General features: G+C 41.7%; 1 protein-coding gene across 7 annotated transcripts in view; it reads right to left on the bottom strand.

Annotated features, from left to right (window-relative positions):
- Nucleotides 1-14706, bottom strand: part of ADAMTSL1 (ADAMTS like 1) — a 674175-nt gene that overhangs the window by 155894 nt on the left and 503575 nt on the right. For 5 of the 7 annotated variants that reach the window (XM_043546995.1, XM_043546996.1, XM_043546998.1 and 2 more), the window contains 2 exons: nucleotides 9174-9285; nucleotides 3280-3418 (listed from right to left, as the gene is read on the bottom strand). In XM_043546995.1, the coding sequence (XP_043402930.1) occupies nucleotides 3280-3418; nucleotides 9174-9285 (251 nt within the window). Of the gene's footprint in view, nucleotides 1-3279; nucleotides 3419-6320; nucleotides 6369-9173; nucleotides 9286-14706 lie in introns of all 7 variants that reach the window. The other 2 variants (XM_043546994.1, XM_043546997.1) reach the window with 1 other exon arrangement.

The following is a 14706-nucleotide window of genomic DNA, read 5'->3' as shown; positions in this document are numbered from 1 at the left end:
AGTGTTTTTGTTGTATGGTTGCTGGTGAGTATTTGCTTCAGGTTGGGGGGCTGTCTGTAAACAAGGACTGGCTTGTCTCCCAAGATCTGTGAGAGATCTGTGCCATTAAATTAGGCTTGAATAAAGACTGGGAGTGGATGTGTCATTACACAAAGAAAAACTATTCCGCCCCCCCCCCACTGTTCCTCACACACTCTTGTCAACTGCTGGAAATGGCCCATCTTGATTATCACTACAAAAGGTCCCCCCTGCCCCTCTCTCCTGCTGGTAATAGCTCACCTTACCTGATCACTCTCGTTACAGTGTGTATGGTAACACACATTGTTTCATGTTCTCTGTGTATATAAAACCCCCCTACTGTATTTTCCACTGCATGCATCTGATGAAGTGAGCTGTAGCTCATGAAAGCTTATGCTCAAATAAATTGGTTAGTCTCTAAGGTGCCACAAGTACTCCTTTTCTTTTTGCGAATACAGACTAACACGGCTGCTACTCTGAAACCTCTCATTACAGTAGGTGCTGCTCACGCCTCCCTTTGAGCCAGTGGTGTGATTCCCAGCTCAAGTAAACATACCAACACTAGCTCAAATAAAGCTAACCTGCTAGAAAAATGAAGTGTAGCCATGGTGGTGCAAGCGGTGGGAGGGGCTAGCCAACATGAGTACATGTCCATGGGAGATACTAGGTACGTATTGGGGGCAGCGAGCTTATGAAGCCTCGGCTGCGTTTTTGCTTTGGCCCACAAGCTGTGTGAGAGCTAGCCTGAATAGGTTTCCTTGAGCGGGGAATCACATCGCTAACTCAAAGTAGAGACATACTCACAGTACTTGAGGTTGTAAAATGGATTTCCATTATAACCTGCTGTTTTTCCATAGTCACACTTTTTGAAATATTTTAGATTTAATAGTTGACCATGGTCGGTCTGTGCTCACTGGAAAATTTGTTTTGAGGAAAATCACAACAGATTGTAATTGTTTCAGTGGAAAACCACAGAGAGCAAAATCCACACAAAATGTTGCCTTAACATCAAGGACAAGAGAACACTGAATCCATGGGAGGGAGTGGGGGGGAAACAGATCCAGCAATTTCAGTCTGTCTGCCTTTATCTAATCTATGGAGGGTTTTAGATTGCTGCTCATTGCTGTAGAACCTGAGCACATTCTATTTAAAAATCAACTGCCATAGCAAAGTCCCTAATGGACTTCATGAAATCTCTGGTTCTTCTCTCTTTCCGGGGTATGAAACCTCTGTTTGGAGCATGGTTATGGTTTTTTGTTTGTTTTTTTTAATTTGTTTGTTACTTTGAGGGGTTGTTTTTTGTTTATTTTGATCGAAGGCGAAGAAGGCAAGTAGAAGAGTGTGTTGACAGTGAGTGTCACTCTTGTTCTGGTGGAAAGGCTTTGTCAAAGAGAAGGTTTTGCAGTGTTTCCTAAACATGGCCAGCCTTTGGAAGGCCTAATCTTCTCTGGAAGTTTGTGCCATAACTTATTCTCAATTTGGCTGCATTCATCAATATTATGCTATTTTCTAATCTTTCATTTTTTTCAAGATAATGCTGCTTCTTGTCCTAAAGTTTTGGGCATTGTACTCTAATCCTGGATCTGTAAGAATCACCAAGGGAATAGTGAGAGATTGCAATACTATGACTTCCTTCTGCTTCCCAGCTCATTTCCCTTTGTCACGCCTAACTAAATATAACCCCTTATTAGGGTTGAGACACTGAGCTAAATTCTGCCTGTAGATTAGATGCACACGACTGAGAGCCAGCGCTGTGTGTTAGGGTGTGACAGAAACACACGAAAGCCAGGAATATCAAGTCCATCATCTCCTAGTGCACACTCCCTTCTCATCACAAGGGCAGTGCAACTTAAGGAAGGTTGAGACCAAATTCTACCTTGACTTAAATCACCTGCAAACCTCCTGACTTCATCTTTAACTTTGGATTTCCGGGCTTTTACACCAGTCTGTGTCACATCACTAATCATATCTGTGTGTTTTGTTCCCCTCCGTCTTTTTGAAAGATTCTACAAGGTGTATTTATTGGAGTCAGAGTGAATGTACTTCAGGTTTTTGTCAAGTGTGTAACACTACCTGTTTCCATGACTGTAGGAACTTGAGTGTTTTCCCAGTTGTGACGAACCATCCACGCCAATGGCTCTATGTCATTTTTTTAAGGGATCAAGGGGCAGAGTCACCTAATGTGCTCCTCTGCTGGTGCAAACCTAGCCAAAAGCCAGTTTATCTGGTTAGAGGAGCACCACCCACTATGGAGGGCTCCTTGGATGGTGAAGAGAAACCATAAGGGCTCCAGACCATCCTCTTCCTCCCTGCAGCTGGTGCTGGGAGGGGTTTTGGGGGTGTCCTTACACCCTGGTGTACCAGAGGGTGTGCATGCAGCGGGGCCATTGAGGCTGCTTTGAGTGTGGTTTGAGCCTGGCACAGAGCAACCCCAGGGTAAAGGGAGAGAGTAGGTGTCTTTAAGGCATCTTTGTTCCTAAGCTGTATTGAGCACACTTCTTGCAGAGCCATGAATTGGGACACAGACGTTTAGAAGATACATGTAATACATGATTTGTGAACAGTTATAGCCCCACCATTCAGGGTGCTGAGCACCCTTACTTCTCACTGAGTTCAGGGTGCTCATTACCTCTCAGGACTGACCCCTAAGTGGCTACCTGTTGAATTTTAAATGGATCAGAGAGCTCTAACAAGCTAGTGGATGCCCTGATTTTGTCCCTCTCCTGTTTCTGCAAGTTCTATGGGAAGGGGTTCTTGGCAGGGGACAGGGAAGAGGTCTTTTGCTTTTGGTGAAAGGTCAGAGGATGTTGATGATTAGACTACGTTCTTGCATTAAATTTTCACAAGCAGCTGTTGTGGCAAGCAGTCCTTTTTTCAAAGGCAAAATGTAATGCCCATAAAAACAAGATCTACCCCCTGCTAGCCACATGTTTTCCCCTTCAGGATTTGTTATGATCTTACTAACACTTTTAATGACATGTGGTTATCATAGGATATTATCCTGGGTAGTTTGTTTTCCCACACTTTACAATACATAATGAGGCAGAAAGTAATCTGGAGGGAAGAAACAACCATCTCTAAAACTGTTCTTTGCACTGTACATGGGATAAACACGCCAATTTTACTTTACCCAGTACATGCTGCCCAGCGAAAAAGGCGGAGCTATTCTATAGGTCAATCAACAAACAGGAAGAGGAATAAATAGATATTTGGTTTTGCTCAAGTAACGCCTGGTCTCTTCTAATGCTAGAGCTGACTGACCTGGCAGGACAAGGGTCCAAGTTGCACTCCTGAAGTTTTGGCTTTGGCTTGATGTTTTCAGGGTAGTAGTGACAGTATTGATCAGCCACCACCCGGCTGCTTCTCAGATCATAACATTCAGCAGATGTCAGCTGGTAACCTGTGACATTCAGAGAGTCAAAAGTCAGAGCATCTGAGCTAAATTTCTTTCTCTGTATATGTATTAAATACAAGTTAACTCTGGTTTTGTAAAATACTATCCAAAGTGACGCCCCCCGCCCCCAATGTAACAAGAGGCTTACCCCATATTTAACAAACTTATTTTACAAAAAGATTAGGTGTCCCCCAAAACCTTCATAAAACAGATTTCCCCCCATACATTGTCCATTAAATCTATTAAATATAGATAGGATCAAGGTATATAAATAGATCTATAAAGACACACACATACTTTAACTCACAAAAATGCCTACACTACTGAAATTACTTCTTAACTTTTATTTATTTATTTTATTTTAGAGCCACAGGAGCAATATAATTCAGTTAACACTGCAAAGATAATAGTCATGTTTCACAGTTCATATTATTGAATTAAAAAAAGCACATACATTAAAGACTCAAGAGCTGATTTGGCTCTGACATGAACTATTATTTGTAGAGCCCTGCGTGGATACAAATTTATACCCGCGGATGCAGATATCTGTGGATATAAATTGGTATCCACAGAACTGCAGGGCTCTCCCAGGCACCACAGTGGTAAAAGCAAAGCATGGGGACGCCGCTCCCAGGAGCCCAAGGTCCCACTGTGAGTCTGTGGCAGTCAGGAATGGAACCCAGATCCCTTGAGGAACAGTCAAATACCTTAGCCACAAGACAATATTCCCTGTTAACGGTGTTATGCTGGTGCAAAATTTATTTCATTTATGCTGGTGTAAAAACAGTATAAGTGAGATCTGCATTAAGGCAAGAAAGCCCGGTTTTCAAAAGCTTATGCCTAAACTGCATGTGCAAACGGGCATTTAAAGGATAACTGTGCACCTCAGTGGCCATTTAACGCATCGACTTTAAGGTCAGAAGGGAACATCATGATCATCTAGTCTGACCTCCGGCACATTGCAGGCCACAGAACCTCACCCACCCACCCCTCTAATAGACCCCTATCTGCTGGCTGAGTTACTGAAGTCCTCAAACCATGATTTAAAGACTTGAAGTTACAGAGAATCCATCATTTACACTAGTTTAAATCTTCCAGTGGTGCCCCTTGCTGCAGAGGAAGGTGAAAAAACCCAGGGTCTCTGCCAATCTGACCTGGGGAAAACTCCTTTCCAACCCCATATATAGTGATCACTTAGACCTTGACCATGTGGACAAGTAGTAACTCGGAGCCCTCTCATCTAGTGTCCCATCAGAGGCCGTTTGAAAAAATTTACGTGTACAATAGTAGATATACAGTTTTAGTTAGTAAGCTATCCTGTGTCATTCCTAGCATTTCAGTCTGCACTCTCACCTTCCTCTCTTTTGTAACTGTAATGATGCCAGACTCACTTCATGATTATGTAATTTTGTGGTTTTATTTTCAACTTTAAAAAATAGTTCAAAAATAAGAAAAAAGAAGAAGAAATCTACCATGCAAGTGTTGAAACACATGCAGCACCTAAATGTATGTACTGTAAACAATAATTTTTATGACATTATTTAAAGATACTATGCATGTGCAGGACAGAACTTTGAAGGCTCAGTACTTCACATGTGTAACTATTATTTAAAATATGAAGGCAGTCAAGACTGTATTTTTAGTTTCATTTTAAGAAATTTTACAGGAGCCAAAGGTTTACCAATACAGTATTTAATACACTGCAGCAGAGGTGTGACTAAGTAACAGACAGATCCAAAATGCACTGATGTCAAAGGCAGTCTTTCAGTGGGTTTGGATCAGGGGTAAAATGTTCAGAAATGCCTATGTGACTTGCGACCCTAAGTCCCATTTACAAAAGTGATGTAGGTACTTTGAAAATGGGACTCCTGAGTGCTGAAGTCACTTTTGAAAATTTTTGCTTCAGACCCTAACAACCCAGTAAGTAACACTGTACTGGCACTTCAGGGAATTTGCATATTTTCTTTTCTCTGAGTTCCTTTTGATTTATGTAGTGGGGTGTTCACCCCACTCCGGCCCTGAAGGGGTTAAAAGCGGCCCTGGAGAGGGTTGCAGCAGGGAAAGGGATTAAGAACAGCTGGGGGAAGCTGACTATATAGCTGGTTTAATCAGGTGTGGCTGGCTTAATCAGGGCCCATATGGCCCTCATAAGAGGCCTGTGGGCCAGAAGCTGGAGAAGTCTCACTCTAGCCCTGGAGTGGGAAGGGCTAGCTGCCTGGGAGCAAGGTACCTGAAACTGGAGCAGTGCTGGGGAATAGGGCTGGGGAGCTCCAGCCTGGTAAACTCCCAGGCTGCAGGCCTTGGTGAAGGCCTACACAGGTAATGGGGTTGCAGAGGTGCAGCCCAGGGTTAGAGAGAGGCAGCTGGTCCAACCTCCTTGCCAATGATGAGTAGCCATTACACTGCAGTTTGCCCCAGTGAGCAGGGGCTAGATGATGATTGGCAGTAGCCACTGAGGCAAGGTAGGTTTAGAGGGTTGGGGGGTTCCCTGGGAGGGGAGACCCAGAGTGTGGGGACACTGCCAGGGGGCAGCACCCCAGGGTGAGGAGGCACCGGGGTCCGGAAGAGACATGGGGCCAGTGGCAGGCGAGACACCAGCCTAGAGAGGATGCCCCGGGCTGGAAGAGCTAATTCCTAGGACAACCAGCAGGAGGCGCCATGCCAGTGAGCTGTCACATTGCTACAATTTGCCTACATATCTAATTATCTTATATATTCATTGAATTGTGTTATCTATTACTGTAATTTACCCATATGTAATCAATGTGTGATGAATAGATTAAAGTTGTAGGTAAGAGTATAAGAATACATAGGGTAGTATTATGGAGGTATAGGATTGATAAGGATGTATTATTGGTAAGAGTTTGTTAGGTATATAAGTAATATAAGGCAGTAAAGCAAGACTTACTTGCCTGAGGCCTGCCAAATTTCCGCTTAGCCATATCCGGCCTTAAATCTGAAAGAAGTTGACATGACTAGCTGACCCAGGGGTAACCTTGTAACAGTAAAGTTTCAAGATTATTGTAACAGATGTGTTAATAGGTGATGGGAAAATATGCCACAATATGCCCATCACTATAGTTACCCAACTGTAACATAATGGGAAATTCTGTATTGACTGCAAATTACCATGGGGACTTGTTGATTTAAATCTTAACGAAGATAAGGGCAATTAAGAAAATGGCCTCTGCAAAGTGGAGCATCCCAATATTTATGCATCAGGGTTATGAGCGTGAACAGGATAAAGGATAACTCAGGATAAAAGGAGTTCCCCGGCATGAAAAAGGGAAGAACCACCCATCAAGGTTACTTCTGGCTGAGGCGTGCATAGTACAGCTGTGGAAGGGGAAAGTAAAGAAGACCTTTGCACTCCCAAGATTCTGGGCCTGCAGAATGGCACCCTGGTCCCAGGAGTAACAGCTCTAAGGGGCCCAACAGAGCAGCCACAGATCAGCATGAAAAGGAAGTGCCTGCCTATGTTCCATTTTTCCTTAGTCACATCCCTGGGCCATCAGCAAGGGAAGAGTGGAGCTATTGACTAATATATAACATGTATTATCTATATCATGTATGTATGTTAATCATGCTGTTAAACAATAACAGAATACCATTTATTTAAATATTTTGGATGTTTTCTACATTTTCAAATATATTGATTTCTTATATACGTTATTGATATATTGATTTCAACTACAACACAGAATACCAAGTGAACAGTGCTCACTTTATATTTTTTTTATTACAAATATTTGACTGTAAAAAACAAAAGAAATGGTATTTTTCAATTCGCCTAATAAAAGTACTGTAGTGCAATCTCTTTATCATCAAAGTTGAACTTACAGATGTAGAATTATATATGAAAAAAACTGCATTCAAAAATAAAACAATGTAAAACTTTAGAGCCACTCAGTCCTACTTCTTGTTCAGCCAATCGCTGAGACAAACAAATCTTTTTTACATTTACAGGATATAATGCTGCCCGCTTCTTATTTACATCACCAGAAAGTGAGAACAGGCATTTGCATGGCATTGTTGTAGCAAGATATTTGCATCACAAGATATTTACATGCCAGATGCGCTAAAGATTCATATGTCCCTTCATGCTTCAACCACCATTCCAGAGGATATGCATCCATGCTGATGATGGGTTCTGCTCGATAACGATCCAAAGCAGTGTGGACCAATGCATGTTCATTTTCAACATCTGAGTCAGATGCCACTAGCAGAAGGTTGATTTTCTTTTTTGGTGGTTCTGGTTCTGTGGTTTCCACATCGGAGTGTTGCTCTTTTAAGACTTGTGAAAGCATGCTCCACACTTCGTCCCTCTCACATTTTGAAAGGCTCTTGAGATTCTTAAATCTTGGGTGGAGTGCTGGAGCTATCTTTAGAAATCTCACATTGGTACCTTCTTTGTCTCTGTCAAATCTGTAGTGAAAGTGTTCTTAAAATGAACATGTGCTGGGTCATCATCCGAGACTGCTATAACATGAAATATATGGCAGAATGCGAGTAAAACAGAACAGGAGACATACAATTCTCCCCCAAGGAGTTCAGTCACAAATTTAATTACAGCATTATTTTTTTAACAAGCATCATCAGCATGGAAGTATGTCCCCTGGAATGGTAGCTGAAGCATGAAGGGGAATACGAATATTTAGCATATCTGGCACGTAAATACCTTGCAATGCCGGCTACAAAAGTGCCATGCGAATGCCTGTTCTGACTTTCAGGTGACATTGTAAATAAGAAGTGGTCAGCATCATCTCCTGTAAATGTAAACAAACTTGTTTGTCTCAGTGACTGGCTGAACAAGAAGTAGGACTGAGTGGAGTTTGTTTTTGAGTACAGTTATGTAACAAAAAAAAAATCTACATTTGTTCGTTAGACTTTCACGATAAAGAGATTGCACTACAGTACTTGTATAAGGTTAATTGAAAAATACTATTTCTTTTGTTATTTTTACAATGCAAATATTTGTTATCAAAAAGAATAATATAAAATGAGCACTGGTACACTTTGCATTCTGTGTTTTAATTGAAATCCATATATTTGAAAAAGTAGAAAAACATCCAAAAATATTTAATACATTTCAATTTGGTATTCTATTGTTTAAAAGTGTGATTAAAACCGCAATTAATCAGAATTTTTTTATCACAATTTCTTGAGTTAATCGCATTAGTTAACTGTGACTAATCGACAGCCCTAGTAAAGAGATTTATAATGTATAAAATCATCACACACATTTCAGCTGTTATTATTTATAACTTGGGAAGCACATAACGCTGTAATGTAACGCTGCACAAGATGGCTTCCCAGAGACTGGTATCATATAGACACTTTTTCCCTCTACTATATTATTGTTGTTGTTAGCTTAGAGCAATAAACCTGGCTGACATTGGTCATTTGGCATCTTGAGTCTATTTTATAACAAACCAAAGTGAGGTCAAGCAACTGACTATACAATTAATCAACAGTAGCTATCACACCAGCTTTATACCACTGAATCTGGGCCATTATTTGATAGCTGTGTCATTCACTATGGCCACATGGACTTCAAGGTTTCAGCAACCATAGAACTTAGGACCTTCTAATCCAAAAATACAGGCTACTACCATGGAAGTGACAGGAGAATCTCCCTTCCCTACAGTAGTATTCGTGCTCATGTTTTCTGTAGACTAGCCACGAGAAGGCACAGTCACAAATAACTGAGCAGGTCTGAGCTATCTTGTAGGTGGGATCGCGCGCACACACAAAATATTACCTCCTCCACAAGATGCGGAACAAGGAAAGAAATCAGTTTCCCTCCAACGGTGAATGATGGGCTGATAGAAGATAAACTGAACCGTGCTGTCAGCAGCACCAGCATAGCGGACCTGAAAAAGATGTAATGGGAATGGAAAAGCTGCCACAGTTTGACACTAACAGTCATTTTGCTGTAAGGATCTTGTAAATACCATGCATTACATGAAATACCAGAGGCATTTTGTAATTAAAAAATGAGAGGCACAAACAGAATGTTGCCTCTTGGCATTCAGACTGAACCACTGCCAGAAATTACACTCTCACAAACTGTTAGCGAGTTGGGTCCATAGTGTTTTACAGCCTGTGTTCTGTGATGAGGAAGGAACAGAAGTGTTATTGCTATTGGAGAGCTACCATACAGAGGACCTGGACTGAACTTCACACCACCAGATCATCCACCGGCATTTACTGATTTAAAACCAACACCCCTTTCCCCTGCCTCATTCCAATGAAGGTTACATTCTTAAGAGCAGGAGTGGCTTCAAGACCATGAAAAGGCTAAATACTGTAGTAGCATAGAAAGAAAGACAGCGGATTGTACCAAAGAGAAACACATGTGCATAAAAGGAACAGATGCAACTATCAATGTTACTTTAACATGTAAAAGGAAGTAAAATACTTCAACTAGAGCAAACTAAAGCTTTCAGGCAGGTCTAATTCTTTACTGTGCCAGGAGTATCTCTAATTCTGCCTGTAATACATTCATATTCTCTCTCTCTACTCTGGTACTGTTCTATATTATAAACTAGTCCTTTTATTGAATTGAATTTTGGATTCCCACATACAGTTTAGAATTACAGGCTCAGGTTCTTGGTCTTGGCCAAGGAGCATATGCTGACACTCAGGAGGGGTGCACGCGCATGTGTATTAGTCATTCTTTGTGCTCCTCTTCCCCCCCATCTTGGGTGATCTGTGTGCAGGACTGGTCCCCTGGCATAAAGCACAGTGCCTGCCTGACAATGGCCCCACGGGGTTGACCACAGTGAGGGACTGTAGGGCACAGGAAAGCCCTGGTGCCCCTCCCTTTCCCCCAGTGATGCTCCTTACACTGACAGTTGGAAGGGAGATAGCATGGGAGCTGCTGTGCCACTAGGAAACCCCCTAGGCTGGGTGTCATTGCCAGGGCTGGATGCGTCAGTGTTGCTAGGGCTGCTCTGCACCAGTGTCATGGTGCAAAGGGGACACAGCACAGGGGAGAATCTGACTCACAAGTCAGAAATGGAGGCGGCTTATTAGGTCACCTAGTCCTTCCCCTTGCCAGTGCAAGATTGTTTCCTGAAGTGAGTTATCTAGTGCTTTATCCAGACTAGTTTTAAATGTGTGTGTGTCTCTCTCTCTCTCTCCATATAGTCAAGTAGTTGCCCTGATTTTAATCTTTTGGGCTCGAATTGTTTTTAACGCTGTCTTTATTTCTCCCTCCAAAAATTGAGAGGCACTGACAAAGGGAAAGGGACTAGACAGAAAAACAAGAATGAAAAAAAACCACAAATCAAGTTGAATTGAACAGCAGAGTCTGTGTTGTGGGTTTCTCCCCTGCCCCTCCGTAGATGGACAGAAACATGATAACAAATCACAGCAAATCTTGAACTGCATGAAGGGGGAAGGAAGAAAACGGAAATGCTGCAGGATATGTTGGGGGCCACAAGAGTTCTGGTCCACTGAGAGTATGCTGGTCTCTTCTAATTAGAGTAAACACTGAGGTAAATTCCCAACAGAAAAAATACAGCTGTAGCAATACAGGTTCCTCAGCAAGTGAGAGGCCTCTTGTATGGATTCATATCATTTAGTTCTGTATGTCAGAAACAGGATATCTAATTCCTTGTGCTGGGATGGTCCATTAATCACACTCTTCAGAAAGACTTTTCTTAGTTCACAAGAGCCCAGCACGCTCCTGGGACTAGCACAGTATCATGCTGGAAACCATTAGAGAAGGTCTCTGGTTTGAACACACAGAAACAAAATTCACCTGGGAGAATTTACTTTTCCTCTTTAAAATAAAGATCAACAATGATGCTTAAACCAAAATGATCCACTCCGCTGTGCGGTCTTAAGTGGAACGTGATAAATGAGAAGATAGATTACACAGAGCTTAGTAAAAGGGGGGAAAAAAGGGTTTCACATCAAAAGTCAGGAAGACATAATAACCCATCTCCCCAAAGATTAGCCCTGTGTGTCTGTGATTGTCTGTCTGATCCGACAGAGAGAAAAGGCAGATGCGGATCTTTTCCAGAGCTAGGTGGAAGTTACCCACACAACCATGACAACCACATGGGTACAAAGGAATTGCAATGAGCTACAGATGCGAACTGAATGATACTAAATAAGTCAGGTGAAAGAATGAGACAAATCACTGTTTATTTTCTCTGTTGAGTACTATAAGCATAGGAAGACCAGTGTATACTGATTCCATGCAGCAACGTCTTTTGAATGTTGTTTGACAATTTGTTAAAACTAAGGGTTTGATCCAGCAGAAAATATCAGTGGTTGTCTAATCCAGGCAAGATCCAGAGAGTAACACATGCTGGCTCTGTAGCACATCAAATGCTTCAGGAGACGGTTCAGATTGTTGCATAGGGCGAACTCCCACCCACAGACAGTCCAAACCGGAAGACTGGGGAACTTGTGAAGCTGTCCCATCTCCAATAGTCCAGCTGTCCTCCTCCTCGACTCCGCCCTGCCAATGGTGGAAGCCACCACCCTGACAAGAGGAGGCAAAGTCTTGTGTATCTTTTAAAACAATAATTAGAAGAAACTCTTTCATTGACGTTGATTTGCTGTGTGGTCCTAGGGATATCACTGAGTCTCAAAATGGAGAAAATGGTACCCATTTCATAACGGCATAGAATGCTGAACAAGTGCATAGCACTATCAAGACCAGAAGTGGCTAAGATGGTAAAAGCATTTAGGATGCTAGGCTGCTAGCACTGTGCTTAATCCTGGTAGCTGTGTGCGTAGGTAGGTTGAGCACCCCAGCCTGTTGCCCTCCACTCCCATTGAAGTCAGTGGGAATTGGGGGGAGGAGGCTCAGCACATCAGATAGGTGCTTAGCATCTTTCAGGAACAAGACATAACAGAAGACCACCAGTTCTGTGAAGATTTGGGGAGAATGCATATGCTCGTATCTGCCTCAGGGGAACCAACTGGTTACTTCCTCTTTGACAAACAGTCACTATTGATTTTTTTTCCCCTCCAAGGCAGAAAGGAAGGAAGGGCCCCCGTAATTAATTCTTACCCCATATTTCTCCGCTTTTTAAAACTGTTTTTGTAAATCATTTATCAAAGCAGTGCGTGTGTGTGTGTGTACACAGGCACCAGCTGTTCAGTTCCCTGTTGAATAACTGCACTTTGACTTTGATAAAATACAATACTGATCTGGGAAAAACTGCAACATCCTAAATGAAAACCAACAAATAACCTAACATTTGAAGCACAAAATTAACTGTGGTTTGGAACAATTACATTTTCAAATGGCCCTTCTTTAGCAACTATCAGCAGATTGAAATATTTAGACTTTATTTTACATGGTGCTGTGCTTTCCTTTGAGTCATCAGAACAAAATTAGCCCATATCATTAAAAAAAAAACCTCTTCAGTTTTTTGCCTCTGCAATCTATTTATGTCTGTTATAGATCACAGTAATCTGACCTCCAGGACTGTACTAAGTTTACATCCGCAGTTGTGCTGTTTAATCAGCAGGCATTATTAATTCATCCTTTCCTGCCCATCAGGTAGTTGTCAGTGTACGATATATGGTCAAGTAAGGATGTCTGCATTCTAATAAAATGCCCAGAGACTTTATGGAATCTGTGCGTGTGCATGTGTGTGTTTGTGTTCTTTTTATGTATAATCCAAACCAGGGGTTGCATCACTCGCACTCTCTTTTGTCTAGTCAAGTTTGATCTGGCATGTTATGATCTAACTCAGTCACCACCATCCCTACCATAAAAGTTCTGAAGGATTTTTCTGTATCATTATCACAGATGCTTTTGCAAGTGCCAAATCCCAAACCATCATGTTTGATTTCTTAATGGCATACTGAACATTAAAACCTTATATTAAATAACATATAAGGGGGGGGGGGAAGAGAAGAGTGAGCCACATCTGGCATATGTAATTTTGACCTTTTTATGTTAATAAAAACAAAAATGGCAAGATTCTTTTGTACAAAACTTTCCTTTCTATAGTTACAGTGCTTTAATATTCCTAATTATAGCTACAATTAGAGAGCTAGGGTGTGTAGGAGATTAGTTGCTGTTCATAATTTGTATATGAATTTATATAGGCAGGAAAAACAATTTAAGATGATCATTTAAAATAAAACAATAAGCACAACAGACTAAATAAATAGAGATGCCAAAGGCTTTCAATTGTATAGTATAAAACAGAACTAGAGGCTGATTCCTTTAATACTTTTTCTGTCCTTGGAGGAAGAAATGCATGACCTTTGAGCACCCCGGATTACTCTTCCAGTCCATTTTTGGCCTCAACTTCCCTTAGTTTCAAAGGTCCCCTGAGTGGGGCCAACTCTCTTTCTGACAGAGGAGAGCTCCCTCTGGTGCCTGTCAGTGTCACTTCTTAATCAGCCAAAGGAATCACCAAAAAATGACAGGAGGCACTTTTACTGACCAGGGACCAAGCACAAATCTTTGTAGTGGTGTCAGCCTCTGCTCACCAGGAAGAAGAGATCAAGCAAGAGCACTGGGGAGACTATTAAAACGGACTCTTTAAAATGTCTTTGAACGTAAGCTTTCTACAAGTCTAAAATAAAAAGCTATCAGGTTCAGATGACTGCTTGACTCTCGGTAAAGTCCCCAAGGAAAGAACCAGCATGCAAATGAATGGAATGGAATGAAATGGGGGAGAGGGAGAAACAGATAACTGCAATGAACAACCTACATCACTCACACATCCATCAAGCAGGCCAGGCAAGTTTTTTGTTTCATTTTTTTTTTCAATTACATTACTGAAATAGGCCCTTTTTTTGTTACTATGGACTTCATGAAGAAAAGCAAAAAAAATATTTGTGAGGGTGTTTTAGTAAAGTTAATTAGCAGGTATTCATTAAATTGGTTGTAATATTCTTTACAAGGCAAGTAGTCCATATTTAGAAAGGCAGTAGAATGGATAAAATTCAACCCTGTGCAGAGGGACAGCAGCCCTGAAGATTCACGTAGCCCTATCACAGCTGTGACTGACAGAAGGATTTCAACATCACCATCATGGGAATGTACCCTTATCACCCACCTAATTTTGTTGGACTCCTGCCAGGCCTATTCCCCACACCTCAATAGCTCAACTCCCTCTCCTGAGTGACTTCTCTCTTATTCATAGAATCATAGGACTGGAAGGGACCTTGAGAGGTCATCTAGTCCAGTCCCCTGCACTCATGGCAGGACTAAGTACTATCTAGACCATCCCTGACAGGTGTTTGTCCAACCTGCTCTTAAAAATCCCCAATGATGGAGGTTCCACAACCTCCCTAGGCAACTTATT

The sequence above is a fragment of the Chelonia mydas genome, chromosome 5, assembly GCF_015237465.2.
Source record: "Chelonia mydas isolate rCheMyd1 chromosome 5, rCheMyd1.pri.v2, whole genome shotgun sequence".
In the NCBI taxonomy this organism is placed as follows: Eukaryota; Metazoa; Chordata; order Testudines; family Cheloniidae; genus Chelonia; species Chelonia mydas.
The sequence above is the reverse complement of the archived record's forward strand: the minus strand, read 5'-3'. Positions and strand labels throughout refer to the sequence as shown.